This window comes from Polypterus senegalus, chromosome 4 (genome assembly GCF_016835505.1).
Source record: "Polypterus senegalus isolate Bchr_013 chromosome 4, ASM1683550v1, whole genome shotgun sequence".
In the NCBI taxonomy this organism is placed as follows: Eukaryota; Metazoa; Chordata; class Cladistia; order Polypteriformes; family Polypteridae; genus Polypterus; species Polypterus senegalus.
In genome coordinates, this window is record NC_053157.1 from 67,750,708 (window position 1) to 67,776,414 (window position 25,707).

Genomic DNA, 25,707 nt, shown 5'->3' on the forward strand with positions numbered 1-25,707 from the left:
TTCTCTTACTGATTGTTGGTGAAAAGAAGGTGGATAGGGCAAGACAGATACATTTATGACTTGGCTGAAGAACTGATGAATCCAAAATATCACCCAGGTTTGGTCACAACATTTGTTGTTTAACTATTGTTAAAGATTTTATCCAGCCATCCATCCATTATCCAACCAGCTATATCAAACTACAGGATCACGGTGGTCTGCTGGAGCCAATCCCAGCCAACAAAGGGCACAAGGCAGGAAACAAACCCCAGGCATGGCACCAGCCCACCGCAGGGCGAACACACAAACACACACACACCAAGCACACACTAGGGACAATTTAGAATAAAGATTTTATTTCTTTGGAAAGATTCCCATTATCAGTTATGGCCAAGTTATTTATGTACTGTGCCGACTCCCAAAGAATACATTTTTGGGGGATGTTTAAATTAATCTGCAGTATATTATTAAAATGTTATTGAATTTGTCTTGTGCAATTGTATTGGACCAAAATTAGACAAAATGTGATGAAATGGACTCTGGACCCAAGTGACCCAGAAGTGCAATAAGAAAGTTTCAGTTATCTTAATCTTTTTACATTTAACTTTCAATGCTTCCTTATTTAGCTCTAGTAGGAAACTCAAGATCAAATGAAAGAGTATATAGGGTTGTAGACATTATACAGTAGAACTGTTTCTAAAGATTGAACCTGCAGAAAAGAAAATGGAGCATATGAAAGATAACTTTGCACTGGGCTGGAATTTAATGTTCTTCAGGGCTTACAGTCAGGGCGTTATTAAACCACTGCAATGCAGTAGCTGATCATACTAAATGTAAATGATCTGAAGAAAGATGCCTCACTCAACACAAAGCACAGCAAGACTACTGTGCTGCTCAGTAATTTTTTTCCCCCCCAAGTCTCTTCAAGTCATATGCAGCAACAGCAAAAATGAGCTTAAGCAGCTTATTGATGAACTCAGCATTAATTACTCAATTTGGATAGGTAAATGGTGAATTGAGATGATTAGTGCATCAGGGAGTAGTACTTGAATGGAAACGTAGAAACAAGATATGAAGAAGTAAACAAGTCAAGAAAAAAGTCTGGTGCATTATTGCAGTGACTTAGCATTAGTGTGATGGCATTAGGAATGCATCTGTGTAGTCTGTTTTGTAGGGATTTAAATAATATTCTTTTCTTTTTTTTTATAAAAATATTTGATAATTCTACGTGTTTTTCAATCAGCCCAGCCATTTTGCAGCAGTGGGCACAGTCCATCAGAAAATGGCCCAACTTGCACTGCCTGTGACCTCCACATGAGGGCAGTTTAAATGAAGGTGGTGCACTCAGGGAAGAAGTCAAACATTACGATTGAACTGCTGTTTGTTTGCCAGAACTTGTTGGGGAATTCCAGGCTTTGACTCTTTTGTTACCATCTGATGGTATTTGTAGGTTTGTGTGGACCTGACGTGTAACAGACTCCAACTTCTTTTCTTGACCATTTCTTTGCCAGATCCTTTAGGATATCGTGATCTCTGCTGCGTTCTAAAATACATGTTATTTGCCCAAGTGGACAGCTCCCTCCATCTAATTTGAGTTGAACAAATAGTGAATTAGCAGCAGCAATCCATTTTTTTAACATATACCATTCATGAGTCATCATTTTCATTCTGGTCTCTCACTTGGTTTTAAAGCCAAATTGCATATCACCTGAAACTACCAAGAATTGCTCTTGTAAAACACATTAACTTTAGATAATGCCAAAATTAGGATCACTCTCATTTTTAATTTTGGATTTTGATTCCTGTGCCACTCATATTTCATTCTGATTTTTGCTGCTTTTCACCAGGTGGGTTGGTGTCTCTAGATTGGCACTAAGTGTGTGTGTATGTGTGGTGTGTGCATGTCTGCCCAGAGATGGACTGGCACCCTGCCCAGAGACTGTTCCTGCTTTGCTCTCTCCATATTTGCTAGGCTGCAGCCCAGCGTGACCCTGCCTTGGATTAAGTGGGCTTAGAAAATGGTAAGGTATAGGATTTTTGGATTCTAATTCTAACCATAATTTTTTTTCATTTAAAATCTAAAGCGATTGAAGCGCCAAAGTGATGTCATCAGTTGAAACACTGAAATAATTACATTATTGTTTTAGAAGGTTAGGCTAAACATGAATGTGTTACTTTGCCTAAAAAAGACTGTTTAAAGAGCTAGCATGATTATATTTTTGCTAAAAGCAGTTTGTATTAAGTTACACAAACTGTTTCAAAATAATAATTCAGTTAAAACGGCTTTTAAAGGATATTCCCTACCTTGCTTTATACATTTTCAAGACAAATGACTTTATTGTAATATTTAGCTTGAAAAACACAAAACAAAAGCCTGCAAAGAACAATTAAGTACAGGCAACGGTGATGGATACTATACGATGATGTGTGATGGTAGAAACAGTACGAAATGTCAATATTCCCAAATCAACACCACACTGCTGAGTCTCACTTTTGGTTTCATGATGCTTTCCCAGATAAACAGTAACATGAAGGCTCAAATTTATCATATTAAATATTTCTAGTAGTGGATGCTATAGTACTGAAGCTACAGTCAGTGAAGAAACACAAATTAACATAAGACAAAAAAAAAAAAAAACAAATGCAGAGAAAACAAAGGGCTTTTGGCAGGTCCACTTAGACATTAGTAATTGTGCATTGAGTGTTCAGTTTTATATACATTTCTCTTTTCAGCCCGGTATATGCTATAGCATATTTTGGCATGTTTCATGATTTCATTATACACAAAAATAAAATCGCTCATTGATACATGTCTTTATAAGAAACAGGCAAAGTAACTATTGTAAACTGTATGATGAAATTTTCTTGAAAAAGTACACCAAAGAAGCAGTCTAACTCACAGGCCTGCAAAAAAAGGTCAGTAATATCATCTTGGCAAAATGGACTTCATTACGCAGACTCAGGGTGAGAAGAATAATAGAAATGATCATGAAACATAAAGTATTGATTAAAATGTGTGATTAAAAAGTAACGTTTAATAGTTAACAGTCAGCTCACAGCTTAAAAACAGCAGTTAATAGCTGATGTTGACATGTAACATGGCCTGACCACTAAGAAACTAGGCTGCACGGCTCATTTTAGCTGACTGTGACTGTCTGAGCCACTGCAGTTGCCTGATCTCAGATTGTGCAAATGTCAATCTAAGCAGGTATAAATGAATGAATATGACAGCAGATACAGAGCACAAAGATCAGTTGATTCTTAGAGCTGAAAGAGTGAAGACATTTACAAAAAAAAAAAAAAAATTGGAGTCAGTAACTGATACTACTGAGTGACTTGCAGGAGAGTGGCAAGTGTGTACGTATCATGTTGGAAAGGTGGTTAGGAAGAAACATAAACCTTAGATCATGAACCATGTGGCAATATATGGAAGTACATCTACAAAATTCAGAGCTCAAATTTCTTGGGAAAAAAAAAACTCTAAAATTGTTATGAGGGACTCCCCAGGATTTTATTGGCTTGACGGTACACCAAACCTTTTCTTTAATTGTGGACTAAAAATAGCTAAGCTTATAAAAAGGCACTTGCCAAATTCAATTTGAAATAAACATAGCATAGTTTTAGAGTAACTGATTGGAAATGTGTTCCCTACTCCACGGCAGTTTGCATTTATGTGGAAAAATGATTCTCTCCTGAAAATGTTTGCCGAGTGCGTCATCCATCATCAAAAGCATGCCACCGCTACGGGAGATGCAGGCTGTATGATTGTTAAGTATAGCAACTCCACTTTCATTTCAAGGCTTTTTCTGTTTCCATCACTTGTTATACACAGCTACAGTAATGCTGTCTGCGAGTTACTTCTTCAAGAAAACCATGTTCTTTATTATGACATGCATAAATGAGTGAGAGACATATTTAGACAATCTGAAAGGAAACGAAGTTGGGGCTCTATATATGACAGTAGTTCACCTGTGCCCCTGCAGCTCAAGTACTGGATTTCCTTAGTCAAAACACTTACTGTACATTTGCAACTGGACCAAATCAGTATTACTTGCAAGGGTTATTAACAGGATAAGTGTTTTCTTAATAATCTTATAGTTAGCATTTTGATCATGCAGTACTACAGGCAAGGGCAACTAAGGTTTAAGCAAAGATACGGCAAGGTATGCATTATTCATTGGAGCGGCCAAAGGTCCTGAAACCATTCTGTTTCTTCATTGTATACATAATCACATAAGCCTTGTCCGACAAGAATGATCTCTCTTGCATGTTAGAAGGAAATACCTGTGGAAAATATTGCCAGAATCACAAAGAAAATGCTCATCTTACCAAATCAGCATGGTAGTACGGTAGCTTACAGGTTGTTTTTAAATCAGCCATTAATTTACACTTTACAGAAAAATGCCCACCTAAGCTTTCTTTAATGCCATATGAAGGAAAATACCAGCAAAGCAACTAGATTTGAATAAATATACATTTTAGCTTGAAATATTTATTCCACATAATTTCATCATGAAAATACAGGCTGAATTTCATTTTTGTTTTTCTCTCTAATGGTATTATTTTCACCTTCTGAAGAATACTGGGTTACGCAAGCAGGCGGCTAGTCACCTGCAACAACCGAGGGGTCCTGCAGAAGTTTCCAGGCTGCTGTCAGTATCCGATGCCAGAGTCTGGTCAGTTGACATGGAGGAGATATCGTTGACAGAAGAAGACGGAGGGAGGCTTTCACTGCTGTTTACGGCTGCACCTGTGCTAAGAAAATCAACAGCAATGGAATTAAAAACTAGCGGGAAATGCCTTGACAGTTCCATGCAGATGTCCAGAGAGTTGCAGTGTTAGACACGGACATATGTAGTTAATAATGAAAGTATGGGCACATTTAAGCTTGCTGGCATTAGGCCCCCACTTTTTATGTCATCTACATCCATTATATATCCATTTTATTTACTCAATAACTGTTTTTGCAGTTTCACTATTTTTGATATGGCACAACAAAAGAGTGTGAGTGAAATCTGATTGACCCTTTATGATATAATTATCCACAAAAACAAAAAACACACATACACTCGAACAATACTGAGTTAAATAATTATGAGCTACAAGAGATGGTAAGAGATAACGATAGAAAAGGATTTGCTACAGAAATGTTTAGTATATGTTTCATTAAAGGAGACCACCTAAATATCTATAAAGCACAATTTCAGTTTGTTTGTCCTTTATGCACAGCTTTGTTTTCTAGCTGCATGTGGACCATGATGACAGCACATTGGTTAGCATACTTGCCTTTCAAGAAGGGACAATAGATTTGCGTCACCCTAATTCCATCAAACTTTTTCTTTAATCAAGTGTTTCGCTTGTAAGCTTTGTTATGGCCCCACGCCATCCCACAGTGACTTACAGTCAGGCCCATAAGCATTTGGATAGTTACACAATTTACATAATTTTAGTTGTGTGCCGCCACAACGGATTTGAAATGAAGCAATCACTTTCAGCTTTATTTCAAGGGGTTTAACAAAATATCATATTGGCTGTTTAGAAAAGACATATTTTTACATGTATTTTCAGGGGCTCAAAAGTATTTGGAAAAACTAAAATAACCATAAATATAATGTTCATTTTCAATATTTGGTTGAAAATCCTTTACAGTCAACGACTAGGTGAATTCTGGAAGACATGGTCATCTCCAAGTGCTGAGTTTCTACCCTAGTGATGCTTTCCTAGTCCTTTACCGCAGCTGTCTTCTGTTGCTGCTTGTTCGTTGGACTTTTTGCCATCAGTTTTTGTCGTCAGTAAGTGAAATATATGTCCAATTGGGATTAAGTCACTTGATGGTCTTGGCCTTTGAAGAATATTCCGCTTCTTTGCCTTAAAAGGCACTTGGTTTGCTTTCGTAGTATGTTTTGGCTCATTTTTCATCTGTACTGTGAAGTGTTATTCTCTCAGTTTTGCAGCATTTGGCTGAATCTGAGCAGATAGTAAAGCCCTGTACACTTCAGAAATCATCCTGCTACTTCTGCCAGCAGTCATATCTACAGTATATATATAAAAGTCAATGTGTGTATGTATGTATTTTCCAGCATCACTTCTGAATGGCTGAAGTGATTTTCATGAAACTTGGTACACATGTTTCTCATTGGTCGACTAAAAATACTGTAGGGTGAAATCAACCCTAACCCTCCCCCTTCTGGGTAGGCTAGGAGTGATCTTGCGGTCTTCAATGCATGTTATCATCCAGTTGACACTCAGAATGACCACCAGAGGGCGAACTGGAGGTGACTGCCAGCATTCTTTATGTTTGAGCCCACCACGCCCCTGTTGCTTTTGAAATTAAACAGAGTTGGCCGGTTCCAAGCGTCAACTGGATGATAACATACATACAATACCGCAAAACAAGCACAAAAGTGAGTCTTCATTGTTTGTTAATTTATTTTTCAAGTTGTGTTTTTGCTTTTATTACCGTATATACTCGTGGATAAGTTCTCCCGTGGATAGGTCGAGACTGGATTTTACAGAGTAATTTCTGGTATTTTATAATGTCGGTCATATAAATCAAATTCAGAAAACTCACGCTACTGGTCCAAGAGATTATGATATGCTAACGCCCACCTGAGAGATTAACCACGGAGCACACTGCCTTTTCTTTTCTATGTGGGTGCGGCAATGTGCTGTATCAGCGTGTGCTCCTAGCCTCTCTCTCTATTGTGCCTACGTGATCACATGGTCATACCCGAACTATGTTTGCACTGATTTGTGTTTTTTGTATCTCACACCCTCATACACCATTATCATAAGAACATCCCTTATCTATGATGGAGTGTTTGGTCAGAAGAAAGTATGAAGCTCGTTTTAAATTAAATGTTGAAGCAGTGAAAGAAATTGGTAACTGCAATGCTGCAACAAAGTTCAATGCATCTGAGAAACTGGTGCGAGATTAGAGGAGGCGAGAAGTGTCGCATTTTTGAATGGGCATGTAAGTCGGGGTCTGATTTTATGACCCGATTTACATGTGATTATATACAGTATATTTTTCTCAAACAATTAAAAGAAAAACACTTTTATTTTCCTCCCAGGAAATGCCGGGTATTTTAGCTAGTAATCAATAAAAACTAGTGAGTGACTTTCATTTGAAGTGATGCATGATTATGCCATAAAACTGCCTCTACCATTTTTCACAGATGATGTGGTATCCATCGGATTATTAGGCATTTCTTCTCTTTTCCATATTCTTCTCTTTCCAAAATTGTTGATCTTACATTTCCTTTATCCATAGTACTAGGGTAATGAGAAGTTAAGCAAAATTACACTGTTTATTGGCTAACTAGAAAAATTACAATATGCAAGCTTTTGAGGCAACTATGTCTTCTTGCCTGAAGAAGGGGCCCGTATAACCTCGAAAGCTTGCATATTGTAATTTTTCTAGTTAGCCAATAAACAGTGTAATTTTGCTTAACTTCTCATTACATCATAAAAGGTGTCACTTTGTCCACAGAAAATTGTTTCAGAACTGGACAGGCTTTTAAAAAACGATTTCTGACAAAGTCTAATCTGCCCTTCCATGCTTGAGGTTTTCAGTGGTTTCCAATTTGTTGTAAATCCTCTATCTTTACTTTCATTAAATTTTCTATTGATTGGATACTTTGACAATGATAGGCCTACCTCATGTAAAGTGATGTTCATTTGGTTAAAATTTTGCGAAGGGGTTTTTCTTCACCAAGGAAAGAATTAAGCAATCACAGCTCAAATGTCTTCCATGATTGCCCAAGCCTTCTGTAGTTGCTAAGTTAACCAGTGTGTTTCTTTTTTTAAGAATGTAGCAAATGGTTGATTTGACCACTCCTTATTTTTCTCTCTAAAGGGTTTATTTTATTTTCTCAGCCTAATGATGGACTGTTTTCACTTGCATGGACAGCTCTTTGGACCTCATAGACCTCATTGGACCTTTGGAGTTCACAGTGACTGCTCCCAAATGCAAATTCCACATTTACCTTCTTAATGGTTAATGAAATAATGAGGAATGTGTTCAAACCTGGCTATGGAACAGCTTGTCAGTTAAATGTCCATATACTTTTGAGCCTCTGGAAATGGTGGGGCTATGGTGAAAAATACCCGTCATTCCTAAACGGCTCATACAATATTTTTGGTAAGCCCCTTAATTTAAAGCTGAAGGTCTAACTTCAATCTTATAATGACTGCTTTATTTCAAATTCATTGTGGTTGCATACACAGCCAAAAATATTAGAATTGTGTCACTGTCCAAATAGTTATGGACCTCACAGTAAGTGCAATTTGGGCAATAACCCCATAGTTGAGTTAAATCTTATAATTGAGATCATTTACCATATTTTGCATAAACTCAATCATTGTATATACTTTAAAGTCACTTTCTGAATTGAATACAGGACTCCTGACCAAAGAATGATGGCAAGAGGTAAATAGGCAGATTTTCAAATCAAAAAATTTACAGTGGATTTGAAATAATGCTTTGCCAATGCCTATATATGGCAGTGGCTACCATTGCTCATTTAAAATCACATGATATAGCATGTGGGATGTTTTGTCCATTGTATTCTCAGATCAAAGAGATAATTAAACACATAATGAAATTAAATGCTCAGAATATTTTACTATCAACTTAACTGAATACTATACTCTAGGTGGATGACATACTGCCAAATCATTAACTTAACTTAAACTTTCATGTATAATTTCCCAGTTCTAACAATGTCTAAGTGGGCTTTCTTTGGGTATTTCACTTTGCTTTACCATGTGTAGTTAAGGATAGCTGGCAAAGCGGATTTAACCCAATATGAGTTTATGTATTCCTGTCTCTCTGCCCCATCCCAGAATGGGTCCTTTCATGCACCAATTTGGCCCAGCTCCCCATGACACTGTCCTGGAAAATGCAGGCTCAGAAAATGATGGTGCTCCACAGTAACCCTTTTCTTTTTTGGGAGTACTTCTAAAGGGAAACACAACTGAGTGGCAGTGCATCATTAATTAATGAAATGGACAGGACTGGCGCATTACAGGGCTTTAAGATAACATCCCATCTATCCTTCTGGGAAGACCAAGCTTTTAGATTTTTAGTAACCAAACTAAAATCATTGCCACTAGCTCTCTACAAAACTAGTAGCAATATATTACTGTCAGAAACCTTGGGGAACTTAAAGTACTATTAAAAAAGACAGATTCATTAATGCAAGACTGAAAATTGGAAGTCACAGAGATGTCATTAGCATGAAAGAGTAAGTCTGGCAAAAACTGAGCAGAAGATGTAGCAATTATCAGGTAATAGTCAAACAGGATGTGGAAGAACAAAAATGAAGGTGCAAAACTTGACACGAATACATAGCTGGAAATAACTCTGTAATAACATATTTAGTGTGATAAACACAAATACTGGAAATGAAATGACACGCTAAGAGAAATCAAGCTTTGTGGTGCTGCTGTAAAGTAATTTTGGTTGTAAAAAGCAATAAGCGTAGCTGCAGTATTCAATTTGAAAAACAACACAGTGACACCTAGAGGCTGAGGAAGGAATTACAGCAGATCAGAGGCTATAAGGCATTGTCGGGCAACCAGTGCGCCGTGGAATTTTCTAGGGGCGCCGCGATAACTTTTGTAAAATATTTAAAATTGCTAGTGTTTTTGAACTTTTGGTTGATTAAAAAGATAATGTTTAAAAAAATATATTTTATGTTGGAAAAACAGATAACGGAACACTTACGGAAGTCTAAGAAACGCAAGAGACTTCAAATGATCGACAAGGAAATGCGCGTCAGTCTTTTGAAAATTGATCCTCGCATTAATTTCATATGTGCTGAAAAACAATCTCAACGTTCACATTAATTAAATTTAAGATTTATCCTTTGATTCCTTTATTAATAAAATGTCTTTCAAACTTGTAAAATTAACCGTTTTTTTTGGCGATTGTCAATAGATTGTGTCGTCACGACTTTATTTATGGGCAGTCCCTCAGGTGCGCCGCAAAAGAAAATTTTTGGACTTAGTGCGCCGCAACTTGAAAAAGGTTGCCTTTCACTGCTATAAGGGCAGGAGACAGGAGACTCACATGAGCTACACATTCCTGCCTAATCATCCTATCCATAAGATGCCTGTTTTTATGTTCTGAACAAGGATTGTACTCAGAAGACCCCAAGTGTAAAGGATGAGGTTGTTCCAAAATAAGCAGGATATGCAGAAACTTGTGAGGAAGGTAAAACTCCATAAAGTTTCAGGACCTAATGGGATATCACCACAGGAAGTGTTCAACTCCTCCCTATTCAAATCCATTGTTCCTCTTGCTTTAAAATAATTAATGCTTTTCCAATCCCCATAAAGTTAAAAATGTGGTGCCAGAATGATTATCTCCCAGTGTATTAACTTCTGTGGTGTTGAAAAGGATAGAAAAGTTGGTATTTTCCTACACAGTCTCTGGACTCCTTTGCTGCCTAACAGAACAACAGATCATTGGATATGATTCTCTCCATAACTGAGTCTCCATACAAGTGGTGCAGACAGTAAATAAAACATCAGTACTGCTTATTCTAAGGACTGTCATCCCACAAGGCTGTTGTCTAAGTACAAAGTTGTTCTCTCTATTTACTTATGACTGCACAACAAGCTATAGCAAGAATCTCACCACCAAATTTGCAAATGACACCATTATAATAGCCTAATCATGTGGTGAGATGGTGTCACAGCAATAACCAGAACTGGACCATTAATAAAAAAATCGGGAGTGGTCTCCCCTAAACTTTCTCGTATACTCAGGGATGAATATTTGAGGAGAAAACTGCAAGACAATGATTATATTTTATATTATATACGTCAAAGAAACATCAACAAAAAATCAAATCAAATAAATAATATATTGAACAATTACTATAAAAATAAAGTTGAATAAATTGGAATGCATGAATAAAAAGTACCACGTCCAGTTAGCAGAAATAGATCAAAAGTTGATAGAAATCTACGTTTTTGTACCTAATACTTGTAGGCAAGGTTTGGGTGACCTAGCTGAAAGCGTACTGAAGTTATCATGTTTATATACACACACACAGACAGACAGAGACACAGACATAATTCCAAAAATGGTATTTCGGACAAAGGGAGGTCTAAAAAGTAAAGATTCATCAAAATCTCGAAATTTTTGGATGATTACAATACTTTCCCTATACTTCATATACGAGAAAGTAAAACGAGCTAATAGTAGATTGCCATACTCAGTACTAATGGGAGCAAAATGGGAATAGTTACCAACTTTAGGTTTATGGAGCTCACGTTACTAATGACCTAACCTGGTTAGTAGACATGCACATTATCTTGAAGTAGGCTCAACATCTCTATTTCCTAACTTGCCTCAAACAATGGGGGATTCCAGTACCATTTTTGGGGAATTTATGCCACGGCGTCATTGAGGGTGTTCTCATCTATGGGATCACCATTTGATGAAGGAATACCATTTCTCAAGTGAGAAAAAGGCACTGCCGAGAACGCTGAAGCTGGACGAGAAGCAGGATCATTGGTCTCTGGCCTCACAAAGAGTATACAGCCATGGTGCAGGACTCTCACCACCCTGCACATGAGCTCGTCACCCTACCACCCTCGGATCAAAAGCATACAGATACTTACAACGAGATTTTTCATAAACTTTTATTAATCAGTGTGACTGGCAAACACTAGGCCATGAACCTTGGAACACAAATACAACATCTACTCCATTATAATTTATTGACTATATTGCACATATGCAGTGATTGTTTACATGTTTGTATTGTATTTAAACTGTCCTAGTATAAGCACTAGTTAGAGTACATATGGCAATAAATAAATCAGTCAATGCAATCAACAGTATCAAAAGAAGACTTGACAAAAAACAAGTAAGAATCTCAACCATATAATCATGGTTCTCATCCTTCAGTGATATTCTGCTGAACTGGATATTTTAATCATTTTTGTTTCAAAAGATTATTATAATATAAAGACACAATGAAACAAGTATAAGCATATCTTGATACAGTACATGTAGTGTCATTAATACAAAAAATTGGTTAAGAGGCATGGAAGATAACTGTAAGGATTAAACTGACCAAATCGTTTTGTATCAAACTGCAGTGTTTATTTAGCCTCTAAATTAAAAATGTGTCATACCTCATGGCGTGAAGGATAAATATGAGGGAATCATTCAGATTAACAAATCAGAAAGGGATAGATAGATACTTTTAGGTAGATAGTTTTACTATTTTCTAAACATCCATCGTTGGCTCCAGTATTCCGTGACACCTCAGCCGGATTAACCGGGTTGTTCCTAGAAAATGTTTGATTCATGTTCACATGCCCTACAAACATAATACATTTGAAGATAAAGTATTCCTAAGTTTTGAACTACAAATTGAACCACATATAGTATTGCGAGTGAACAGACTGAACTCATAAAATAAGCTTTTAACTCGGTGCATAAAACCTAAATATACATTGAGCAATTTACCTTTATAAATCTCAATAATCTTGTAAATGTGTCCCCTGTGAAGCTTAGATACCCGATGGGCAGTCTGGGGGGTTTACAAGAAAATAACATATGATCATTGATCAAGGGGTTTGGGGGATTGGGGACCCCCGTGAAGCAACAGGTGCTGTCGCACCACAAAGCAATGAAACACAGTCGGTGAGCTTTGTCTCCCAATAACAACTGCATTGCAGTTCAAAAACAGAGGCGCCACACAGATAAAATTGCTGCTCTGTTGCCAGGACCGCCTAAGCAGCAGGTGATGCATCCAATACAGTCCCTTTTGAACCGACCCTGGCAAAAATGTCTATCAAACCTCAGAATCAGTGGCATTTCATTGCATTTTATCAGGGCTTGCACATTAATCAATACAAGACTTCGTCCTTCTCTACAGATCATTGCAAGTTTCAAATTTCATTCCCTTAAAAAACTTTACTTGCCTTTACAAACACGCCGCCCGAAGCTACAAATCCACGAAAACATGCATGTCTGTGGCTCATTCTCAGTTAACAATTGTGTGCGCAATGCTTGATTCTTTTCATATCACAGAAAAGGAGCACTAAATAATAAATGACCTACAAATGACGGAACCCTGCAAGAGATTTATTACACCATGACAAAGTCAGATAATGCACCTAAGTCAATTTTGGCTAATTATGATATAGCCTTCCTGTTTTTCACTCCCTCTGAAATGCCATCTCGCATCCCCAGTATTCTGAATAAAATGTAAAATGCGTATTTTATTTCTTTTTGGCAAACTGAAAAAAACAATATGTTTTCTGTTATGGCATGTATAAATATTTAATATTACAACTGAAAAAAACTGAAACAAAATCTTCTTCTTTACCTAGAATATAATTTTTAAAATTCATCATTGTTAAACTGACAACCATTCCACATACCAATATGGAGCTAAGCAGAGGCATAGCGGAGCTGATTCATATTTTACAAGTTTTACTCGGAAAGATTCTATTCTAGGAAGACTTCAAATTGCAGCTATTCACAGAGCATATAATTTAACTGTTCTTAACTGACAGCCAAAAGATTCCATGCCATCAAGTATGATTTGATCAATTAATGCCTGCTCCTCTCATCATATGCATTTAGGTCTACTTAGGTCTAAAAGCTATAAGTTTGCTAAGCTTCCTGTCTCCCTTTAAGTATGATCTTTATAATAACCGAAATAATAATTAATAAATGCATTGACTTAAAGGTGTAATATGAATAAGACTTTGTTTGATATAAGAGATTATACAACATAAAGCAAAAAAAAAAAAACCATATTTGAACAGTAAGATGAATAGCCTGTGCCATTAAGTCCAATAAAAAGGTGAAAAATCAGCAGCAGGGCTAGGAACAGAAGCTAGAATCAAAGTATTCACAGGTATCAGGTACTTCTTCTTGGACTTTGTTACAGCTGTGACAGTGTGTGATGAATGGTCCATGGTGATGGGAGTGTTTTTAAATAAATAATTGGGTGCAGGTGTATACAGGTATGCTTTGCTCCATAGTTAAGTCTTTGAGGGGTGAATATTTTTTCCAAACAACATACAGTAGTTTCTGAAAAGCAATGGTTTCAAACATAAATCAACATAAAACGTCTGTTGCTGCATGCTGTGGCTGCCAGTTTGCCAAGAATGTGCGGCAGGCTTGCTGCCAGGCTGTCTTCACTGGTCGCTGTGCATTGGAATCTGGTCTCTACCTCTTATCATTGTTAAATGGAAGTCCTTCTGGTGAACATTGTCGTAGGCATGTCAGCTACATGAACCTGTTCAGCACCACAATTAACTGGGGACCAGTCAGCTGAAGCTGGAACCTCACATTTGTTTTTGATCACTTATATCAAAATTGGAGTCTGAAAAGTCATAGTCCAGTTCAGAGAGAATAGGCAAAACTTCATCCATAGAGTATTTTTGCTTTACGCATTTACTTTGATCTCTCGCCATTATGTCAGTGCCATTCTTGCCGGTGTTTGCGCCTTACTACTCACACGCGCGTAGGAAATCTCGGTCAAACCAATGAAACTAACTTTCCTTCTAGCAACGAGAGTCCAAAAAAAACATAACAGTTGGTTTTGTCACAGTTTATAGTTGATTACCATCGTCCACTCATCCTTTTGACAAAAGTCAACATCAGCCCTGAAAGAGTTAATTGGAGTACTTGGCTGCGTGCCACATACACGCGTGGAGGAAAGCGGATCAGTCGAGTGCCTCAACTGTCCCTCTGAGGGAGTGACATGTTGCACCTGCACTCGATTAAACAGGAGAAATAAAATAGTGCCTGCACAGGGAGATGGGGAGAGAAAAGAAGGAAAATAATTTGTGGAAATTAAAGCAAAGGACAGGGAATAGGGAAGGATCAAGAGAGTGAGTGCAAGATGTGAGGAAATAGGTGGACAGGAATGGAGCCCTGGGAATGAAGTGCGTGGCTGGCACTAAAGAGGGGGCTGAGTTTTGCTCCTACTGAGCAGGCAGGGAGCAGGAGCAAACAAAACTACTCACTGAGGAGGACTCTGAAGGAGGAAGGTTTGTTGGCACCCTGTGGAACGTCAGAGGATTGGCGGCAGGGACAAGGGAAAGTTGTGTAAGTTGGATGAAGTCCCACCATGCTGCGAAATCTGAATAGGGTAAGCCAGGGAGATGTCTGTTTTAAAGGGATGCATCAGGGCTTGTGAGATTTTAGAAAAATACTTCCCTGCCTTAGCTCTTAACCTCATTTTTATGGATTTATTCATTGTAGATTTTCAATCTCTTCACAGTTTCACTGATTTTATGGATTATTTATTTATTGAAGATTTTGAAATGCACTGCATGTTTTGAACACTTAGTTTTTGGATTGTTTTAATAAAAGCACTATTCATTTTTTGCACCTACCCCTTCCTGTGTGTCCTCATTTGCCCGGCTCGTTGTGGCTATGACTATCAATGATCCAGGTTTAAGAGGCTCCCAAGTGGAACAGGCAGCATGGAGCTGACCCGGACAATCACAGAGTGAAAGTACACATTGCTTTATGGATCGGATTTATTAATCAAGGGGCTTTCTCTGCATCTCATGACGTGATTACAGTACATAGTTATTAGATTTCCGCATTCAGATTTTCATGTTTATATTCTTCCAAAGCTTGTGTTGTTCACTTCCACTTTAGCTGATCAATCTACTCTGCATGTGAACTCCTTGAGTGGTAAATTGGCCACTGACCCTTTATTTCCGCTGGAGTGTTTCAATATTGTGCAAAGACCGTGGTCATAAACGTTAACTTAGTCCCTTAAGTGAATGCATTATATATTTTCATGCAGAAGATTTTTCATTCAGTGATCATAAAACTGCTCTTTTTGATATTCATTTGCCCATGATTATGTATAAATGGAAATATTGTGTTCATAAGATTATTGGGTCAAAAAATTTAATTTCCTTGTCTGCTTTTAAAATCTCAGGGTGGCACAAATCATGCGCAACAGGCAGGAATTAATAATGGACAGGACACCAGGCCAATTAAACAGAATACTCATCTTTACACTCACTCATATTAGGAGAACTTTAAGTCACCAGCTGACATAGCATACATGCTATTGGTATGGCTGATGTACTCTGGGAAAAATCCCTAAGATCAATAGCAGAATATGTAAATTTCACACAGAGACTAAAGCCAGGAACCAAACCCAGGCTCCTAGAACTGTGAGCCACCGTCCTGCTCTAAATGCAATATTATTTAAAAAAAATGCTAATTCTGTGAATGTTCGGATATTGTGAATGTCAACTAACGCTCCATTACTTGGCAATAATACATTGTTATCATTTATTTACTGTCTGACACTTGCAAGATCTCATTTTCACACACATCATTGTGTTATACTCTGTGCGGTATAATCTATTAACTTCAATATTTTATAAAACAACTGACTTTGAAATGTTCACTCATGCTTATAAAGAGCATCTGCAGAGCTGATGGTGCTGTGCAACCTTTCTAATTTGTAGTCATGATTAAAGTAGAAAGCAGTAATCAAACAGTCCTGTTTCGGGTCTGTTACAGTTTTTTTATGCTTGCAAAGCACTACATCTGTGTCCTAATTGTCATCGACACAAAGCTTCTGTTCCATGATAGCGTCCCTCAAACACAACCTGTAACCTGGCACCCTGTGGAATAACCTGTAACACAACCTGGGTGTAAGTTCAGCTTTACTCAAACACTTGGAGACACAGCCAAGTTTTTAAGTTCCTTGCATCAACCTTTGAGACCAAGCAAGTTGCAATCAATTGTCTACTTCCAAGGACATTTAAACCTTGGAAAACAACAGCCTTCATCCTTGAGGGGAAAAACATACAGAAATGTCTCTTTACCCTCACAGGCAGGGTCACTTACACTTGATTGGCCTGCAATTGGGAGATAAAGGTAGACATTGACAAACAGCTCACCTTTCCATCAGAGATTGCTGTTACATTTAGCAATTAAAACTGCTTACAATTATCAGCAACAAGACAATAAATGTGAGATCTGTCAGAAAATAAAATATAACAAAAGTAAAATAGCACACTAGACACACATATACATTACAATATAAAATATGCTATGTGTTTGGAAGGGGTGCCCGGTTGGCAAGGTGTTTGTGCTATCATGTGTGGTCTATTAGGAACCAGCACAACAGTGAAAGGTGGAATGTGAAAAAGTCAAGACAGGGTTTCTGACACATGGTCAGCCATGGGGAGCCTTAAGGTTGTCCGGTGACAGAAAAAGGGCTACTCTTCTTTCTGGAGGTTGCAATGACGAAAATCTACAGTATTTAGAAAAAACGTTGTTTAAGATTAAGAAAGACAAAAAGATACTTTATTGCATCAGGGACGAGTAGCCCTATATGAGGGTCATCTGGAGTTTTTCTTCCCCCATTACAGCATGAAGACTGGAAATAGAAGGACACTCTTTAAGGCGATTCAGTGAATCGTTTCAGCCTTCAGCCTGTGAAATGCATGGATTTGTTATGGTGTTTTCCATCTGCCTTACTGTGAGAGACAAAACTCACTCAATATACCTGAAAAATTCTTAAATGGTAATTTCTAAACATCCATCTTAAAGTAAGACACTTAATCACTGCTCGATATCAGAAGAAAAATAACCCCCCTTTCCTGTACCTTCCTATAGTATGCACCATATCAAGACTCTAAACTGTTTAGGTGTCGTTATTTATTGTTGGTGCAAAAGCAGGTTAAGTGACTTGCTCAGGGTCACACAGTACGCTGAGTGTAATTCAACCAGGAACATTGGGATCTGAGGTCTAATTCAAAGACAAAATAAGTTAATTTAATGAGAAATCACTAACTGGGTATATAGGAAGAATGCCCAAATACCACCTCACATTAGGCTCAGTCAAATTAGATTTGTCAGTTACTTCAATGATTCACTGCAACTGTTCATTCCAGACAGGAATATATATAAGTGAACCTTTCTATTCAGCTATCATCAAACATGGCTTAAGTAACCAAAAAATTGAGCAATGTTTTAGAGATAAAAAATATTCTTTTTAGTCTGTCAAGACGTTTCGACTGGATATGACAAAAGGAATAATTGCACATATTTGTCTGACAGGTTATTCTTCTTAAAGACATTCAAAAAGAGCTCCATTTCTGTCAAATTGTAGAGCTTTGATGTTTACCTGGTGTGCTGCTGGTTATAGAATTGTTGTATCAGCAGAATATTAACAACCTGGACACACAGCGTAGACACCTACAGTTTTATTACATAAACTTGGATAAAGTGCTCTTGTTTTAAGTAAGAAGCACTTTGAAAAATTTGATAATGTGACCAAGTGTTCTCAAAGCACTGGACCTACTTTATCCAATTCACTACTGGGAAGTGCTGCAGCGTCTCCGGTAAGCATTAGATTCAGGTAAGGACCAAACACTCACTCATGTTGAGTTGCCAGTTAAGTGAAGGAGGAGATGTGAAAGGCAACAGAGCCATGAAACAGCAGAGGGACAACTGCTACCCAATTTTCAGTATTCGGTACACACGATTGTATTTTAAAAATAGCCTGCTGTTGTATGATAATGATTAGATTAAGAAAGGATTTAAATTTTCTAAAAATAGTATGTTTAATAGTTTAGTTTTTATCCTTTACATTTATGGACAAGGTTTCTGCACCTTGCTGTTCTTGAGAACCTTTACAATAACTCTTTACATTTAATATTCTTCCTGCATGAGTGCCTGTGTTAAACAACATCATTAAAGACTAAAGGAATTAATCCGCAAAAGAAAGGGCCAGGCAGTACAAGACTATTGCCACCTGTTCTGCTTTGTTGTTTTAATTATGTTTAAATCTTAAAATGTTAAGAAAAGGAGGGGCATCAATGTCTTAATTTGGATAAGAAATATAAAACTTCCATTAAGTTGCTAATTGTATTAGGGATTCTGTCTTACCTTACAGCAGATGACATTTTGAACTTTTCAGAGGTCAGGTGAAGTTCCCATTATCCACTTTGCAGTTCCACTGATTGTCCTTCCAGTTCATAGAATTTTTTTTAAATTCTGTACTAATATGTGACACATTCATTACTTATGAAAGAAGAAGCTGTACTATATGGGTGTACACCCACAACGACTGCATGGGTAGTCACTCACTGTATACGATTGGAGAAGTCGGAATATTAACAGTATACAGCACAATGAAACCAGTCTCCTTTCCTCTTTTTTTCCCCATTTACTTTCCCTGATCCTATTCTTACCTTTTGACATCTTATAGGCATCTATTGTACAAAACAACCTCCCACCTGGATGCCGGGAAGGAATTCAATGGAGAACAGCTTTGTGGGTGAACATCATGAAGTGTGTGGCAATCAGGAACACCAGACCATCAACCCACCACCATGACTAAAAATTCAGGTTAGAAACATTAGAAACATTTTGACGAGAACAGGCCCTTCAGCCCAAGAAAGCCTGACAATCTTATCCATTTAATTTCTCCAAAATAATATAATATTGAGATGTGAAGGTTCCTAAAGTCTTACCACACTACTTGGAAGCTTATTCCATGTATCTCTGGTTCTCTGTGTGAAGAAAACAACCTAAGGTTTGTGCGATATTTACCCTAAACAAGTTACCAGCTGTTTCCCCGTGTTCTTGTTAAACTAATTTTAAAGTAACTGTCTCATCCCACTGCCCTATATGCATTCATAATATTAAACACTTCAATCATGTCACCTCTTAATCTCCATTTGCTTAAACTGAAACTCTTTCAATTTTTCCTCATAATGTATACCTGCAGTTCCAGTATCAGCCCCATCATTCTTACCTGGACATTTTATAGCACTGCTATGTCTTTTTTTGTACTTCAGATGAGGCCTCACCAGCTCTATAAGGCTTGGGCATAACCTTGACTTGAAAGATGGAAAAGTACAACTATTGGTCTACACAAAACAAACATTTGTAGAAATTTGCTAAACATAATCTGGTGAATGAACACGATTAAACACAAATAAATATACTGCTTGGCAAAACTTTTATTCTCATCAAAATTCTTCTAATGGAGAAATGATCTGAATAGTCTGTTGGGCTAAATGACTTGTCTTCATCAAAACTGTTCTAATGTCCTCCTATTCTAGCAAAATTAAGTAGGACACAACGCATTTATACAATTACACTCATTAATCATGCTGTAATTACACTGTACTATGGAGGAATATTTCGGACATCAGTAACATCTTAAAAATTTTAGTGACGGAAATCAGACACAAATTCTGAGACCTCTTATCTTCTGTTTAAAAAGGAGAGTCACTTACCCCTGGTCTGGTCATTGGGGTGTTGTTGGTGACAGCTCTGGCAGCCTGGAAATTACCAGCAATATTCTCGTTGTTTCAGTCTTTGTGAGCCTTGCAGTCTTCCAGTCAGGATGCTGAGATACAGAACTGATGGCCTGCCCCAGGCTCACCGTTTTCACCATTAGAGGTGGTGAGGTTTTGACCCTTAGTCTGTGGCGAGTAGTCCCCTGTCGAAGAGACCATTCACCGTCTCTCCAGCCAATTATGCCTCCTCGAAATACTGTTTCCAGTTTTGGATCCAGTATGTTGGTCAGCTGTCTTCAGACAATGCAATGCTTCCCTACCAGCTGGCTTTTCTGGCTGTTTTTTTTTCCCCATTTCTGGACATTGGTGTGGGCAATGGATGTGTGGGATTATGGTCTGAGTTTTGGTTACAATAAAAAAAATTTGCAGGCCCCTGCCTAGCAGACAGCCAGAAATTCTGCTGACTACACCAATTGTAACGACAAGGTAGCACCACTGAGCCTCAAACCATAGGCACAGTAATACTGAATACAACTCCATAATTTTTAATTGCCAAAATGCTTTCTTCACAAAACACCAGTACAAGTGCCTCCTGTCTCTGAATCAATCTAAGTGAGGCAAGGGGCTTTCTTTTAAGCTAGTCCCCAGAACTGCTTAATTGGTCTCCTGTCCAAGTCCCCTGAACCAGGGCAGACCTTCCGCAGCAGAGCACTCTTGCGATCCACTAAGACCCTGACAGGGCTGCACCTCTCTATACTCCAACTCTCATGCCACCTTATAGGTGTCCTGATCGGGTTTAGCTCTAAGGAACACTGCCACTTGCAGTACAGGGGAATGAACTGCTCCCATTGAGCCTGTTCGCCAGATCTTTCCATTATGGCCTCATGGCCTGGTATGAATCCTTCCTTTATCCTGGACAGCATTCCTGTCCTTCCTTCCTAGGACCTACATTAGAACAAATAATAATGTATGCCTACACAACTATTAAGGCATTCATTCAATACATTTAGTAAACACATGAAATGCACTAATTTTTCTAGAAAAGGTAAGCATATTATCTCTGGCATTTTATTGTTCAGACTTACAGCATACTGCACATTATAAGTAAGGGAACTTTTATTAATTCTGGTGAAAAGAAAATCACTTAAGAAGTTATTATTAAGTAGTAAAAGAACAGGACCTGGGGTATACATTTCTTGAAAATGAATTTTGTGCTGACCACAAATACTGTACATAAAAGAGATGCTAAATATAATTCCATATTGAAAGAATTGTACACAAGAAAGAAAAGTCTACTGCTAAATTGCACACCTTTTTTTCCTAATAAAATATTTCATACTGTGTGCTACGGAAGAACATTTTTACGCATGTTTACAAGTTGAGACTATTTGTACTGATCCTGCTTAATATTTTTTAAAGGGATGCAAGAACCAAAACTTACCCTGGCAGCATCAGACACAAGTCTGAGCAAGGTGCCAGTTAATCACAGGGCACACTTACAGCCACTTGTACAGGGTTAGCGTAGTCAAATAAGGTAATACATGTGTGTTTTGGATGTGACATTACTGTTTGAAAACACTTGGAGACCATGAAAACTTCAAACAGCTGGGCTAAACACTGTACCCAAGAACTGTGAGACTGCAACTACTTTACCATGGCCACTCTTGTTGTAGTTTGATACTGATTGTAATTAACAACTAAACTGTAAAACATTTGAATTCCTAGAATATTTTTGAAAGGATCTAGCTAAGATTAAGGAACTCAGAGTGCATGGTAAACTGTGCTTTGAAAGATTTGCCAAGTGTATTCATTTTACCTGGCAAGATAAATGGCAAGATGCTACACATCTTTTCTGCATGTATTTTAACATCATATTGATGTGTAATTTATCGCATAATATTTTGAAATCGTGCAAAATACTGCAGCTTTCTAGCTTTAACTTGCAAATAAAAACATTTCTAATTAGATCATTCAAGCACACACATATCAAGAACAGACATTAAAAAGAAAAACCTAAGAAGATGTTTTAGTTTAATTCATACTGCCCTCTGCTGTAAAATACTTGAACAGCCACCCACAAACCTTGCCTTTATTTTATACACAATATAGGTTTACATCAACACATATTCTGCATATAGAAAGTACTCAAAAATAGATTTACATGTAATGATTTATGAGGGTTGCCTAAATAGTCTTTTATGGTTGACTGTCTTTGACTGAATGTTTTTATAGCTATCTATTCTAAACATCTTCGACAGAGACTACTGTTTCCAGGATGACACCTAGCAACATCATTCTGCTTAATCACAGCTAAGGTTCACAAAACAACACTCCTGCACATTCATTATACATGTGAAGGTCAGCACCAACCATTGGCTTATTCATGACAATATGCAGGCACTAGCACAAAACAATTTAAAATTATTTAGTATCTTTCACAGTAACAGCCATCCGTTACATAGCTGTGTAGAACCCTTGAAAGAAACGGAATAAGTTATAGTCGACTCAGGTATCCAGACTTTTTGTAGACTGTGTTGAAATTATGTAAGGACATCAACCATCCAGTCCACAGAGTCCACTACAACAAACAGTGAGATTAGGAGACAATCTATTATGACTGCTGTTTATAGTGCTGATAGATGACATCATCCTGTGTCTTGCAATTATTTAAACTGGGTAACTGGTCTTGGTTGATGATGTTGTGTTAATAGCCGGTTCATAAAAAAACATGTATAAGAAACCCTTGATGCATGGGGAAAAAGAGCTCTAAAAGACAAAACGGTCTTCAATAAAGCCAGGAATAGACCTTGTAACATATCACATATTTCTCCAGGTCTTAATGGCCGACTAACTTTTTAATCTCTCCATTCATCTTCTCTAACGGAAGCTCCTTCACACCTACCCTTGCCTTTTTCCTTTCAACTGTCCTGTTTTTTCATTTTTTTTACTTCCCTCCTGTATATGTTACCTGCTTTGTCTTTTTTAGTTGCACACATGATGAAGGCTATACAGCCAAAACATTGTGTCTTTAAAATTTGTCCATGTCTGCAGATTCACAATGACACAGCCCTATAAAAACTCTAAAAGTGGAATAATCTATAAATGAGACGAAGGCTATAACCATAACAACTGCTAGAAACGAGAGGATTTGTTCAATCTAACTTCAAAGAGTTAAACTAGATTAAGAATGAGAGATACTAACAGCCAGGATGGAAGTAAAATAAACAGAAGAAAGGAAGAAGGAAGATAGTAAGACGATCAAGTTGGCTGTTAACCGAGCAGAGTTTGCCCTTACACTCACTTATATCTAGTTGTGAACCATGGACTTCGATCAGTGAGAAAAGAACTCAGTTCATAGAAATGTGCTATCTTAAGCAAGTGGGACAACAGATTTGATAGAACAGAGTTAGGAATAACACAGCTTTGATGGCTTTGACTTGTAAATAAGATACCTGAGAACTGACTGTGTGGGCTAGCCTAGGAGGGAACCCAAACAAGACAGGGGCTGAACTTGAAGTGGATGAATGACACTAAAGAAGTAGATATCTGAGGTCTAAAGTGGAAGGAAGCATGCAGTGATGTTGATCGATAATCAAGTGAAATGGCAATCTTTTTGAAAACTCTTGATAATATTAAGTTTAAGAGAACTTATCTACAAGGCAATTTAACTCCATTTTTGATAGTGATTTAGAAGTTTTGTAAGCGATACATTATACAATTTCATAGTTTTCATACTTTAATTTTTATAGCAACATTGTGATTTCTCAATATGACAATAAAGATTAGTGAAAATTTTCAATTAAGCATGTACGGATTAAACAAAAAATAAACAAGATGAGAAACATAACACGATGAATTAAACACAATGGAAATGTTATTGAATGTAATCCAAATTATTTTTTTTTAAATTCACTTACAGAACGATTAGGTTATGTACTGAGAGTACCTGAAGGAGAGGGTTGTCCCTTCACAACACCATTTTTAGTTTTCTCCTCGAAGTTCATAACTTCTTTATAGATGAGCTCTAGAAATAAACAATTTAGGAACATTTTAGTATGTGGCAAATAATCAGATGTTTAGTGTAAAAAGGTAACATCGCTTTAAATATGAAAGGCACGTTGTTTTTTTTGTTTTTTTTAAAGAAAACATGGAAAATTTCAGATTGATGTGAAGTATATGACAATAATGAGCAGAACTCTTACGCAACACTGTTTCAGTGACGAGGAAAGGCCACTAAAACAATCAACAATGCTAATTACCCTTCTGTGCAAAATGAGGATAAACAGTTTAATTTTTAAACATTCTGATTATCAGAAAGTGTAACCCAATTGAGTATTGATGTACAATAGTGCCATAGATCTCCACTGACTTTGACCCAAAAAAAATCAATATTTTGGTCCTCAAAGTTACTGATATATTTAGCACTAAAATCAAATACATCCTCCAACAACACAACATACATAAGCAATCATCAAATACAGTAGTATGTGTTTATCCTCATTATATTTACAAGGAATTAAAAAGATTACTCCCATTGCCAGCACTCAATATGGTTACTCAGTCTCTGAAAATGACTTCTATTCTGGTAGGTTCATGATGCAAAATTTAAATAGGAAAGATTGATAAGAACCTTATTCTCCCAGACTCTTATATTCTACAATGAAAGATTTTTGTCATTTGATATTAATTTTGTTAGCAGAAACTACAGCCAAAAAATATATATATTCAAGTATTTGAAAGCAGTTACACTGTATGTACTTTTTGCATTCAATGTTGTATTTGGTTAAGCTTCACGATGGAATACTAACAGCATTTTTGTTAAAATACATTCAAAACAGGCATAAGTGATAAGAGCTTAAATAAACTGTAGATTGCATTCTTACCCGTATTGCCACTTTCTTGAATTTCAATGAATACCCTTCTGAGATCAATGAAGTGTGAGTGACCAACGGATCAATAATGAAAAAGTGCATCCCAAACCAGCTGAGGCAGCAAGACGACTCTTGATTTTTTAAATTATCCAGTCCTGTTAGTCTCCAAGGTGGAGATCTTTTGAAATGACCAATCTTAACAACTGCCTTCATTGTTTTAAAATTAAATTCATTTGAAGCTGTTCACCTAGAAAATTAATTCTCACTACCCCCATTATACTAAATCTTTAATTAGGTGATTTATTTATCAATAATTTATTAAAAAACACATTTCTTTTCATTATTCTGTACAAAAATAACTTCACACTGGATGAGTGGTGTGGTTTTGGGATGGAAGGAATTTTCAGGAAATTTCCTTATACAGTACGTTATATAAATTAAGACTGAATTGAGTATTTAAAAATATTGAAAAATATTGTCATATAATATGTTTACCTCTTTTACAGATTTTTCTTTTGAGATTTGGAACTTTCTCACACATTGTAACTCTAATTAGTCTTTTAAAAAGTGAACAGTT

At 37.1% G+C, this 25,707-nt stretch overlaps 1 protein-coding gene across 8 annotated transcripts in view; it reads right to left on the reverse strand.

The window, feature by feature from the left end:
• Window positions 1–269: 269 nt before the first annotated feature.
• The window catches only part of mapk10 (mitogen-activated protein kinase 10), a 386,723-nt gene continuing 361,285 nt past the window's right edge, over window positions 270–25,707 (reverse strand). For all 8 annotated transcript variants that reach the window (XM_039750813.1, XM_039750811.1, XM_039750810.1 and 5 more), the window contains 2 exons: window positions 24,206–24,283; window positions 270–4,729 (listed from right to left, as the gene is read on the reverse strand). In XM_039750813.1, coding sequence (XP_039606747.1) covers window positions 4,587–4,729; window positions 24,206–24,283 — 221 coding nt within the window. In that variant the 3' untranslated portion in view covers window positions 270–4,586. The remainder of the gene's footprint in view (window positions 4,730–24,205; window positions 24,284–25,707) is intronic.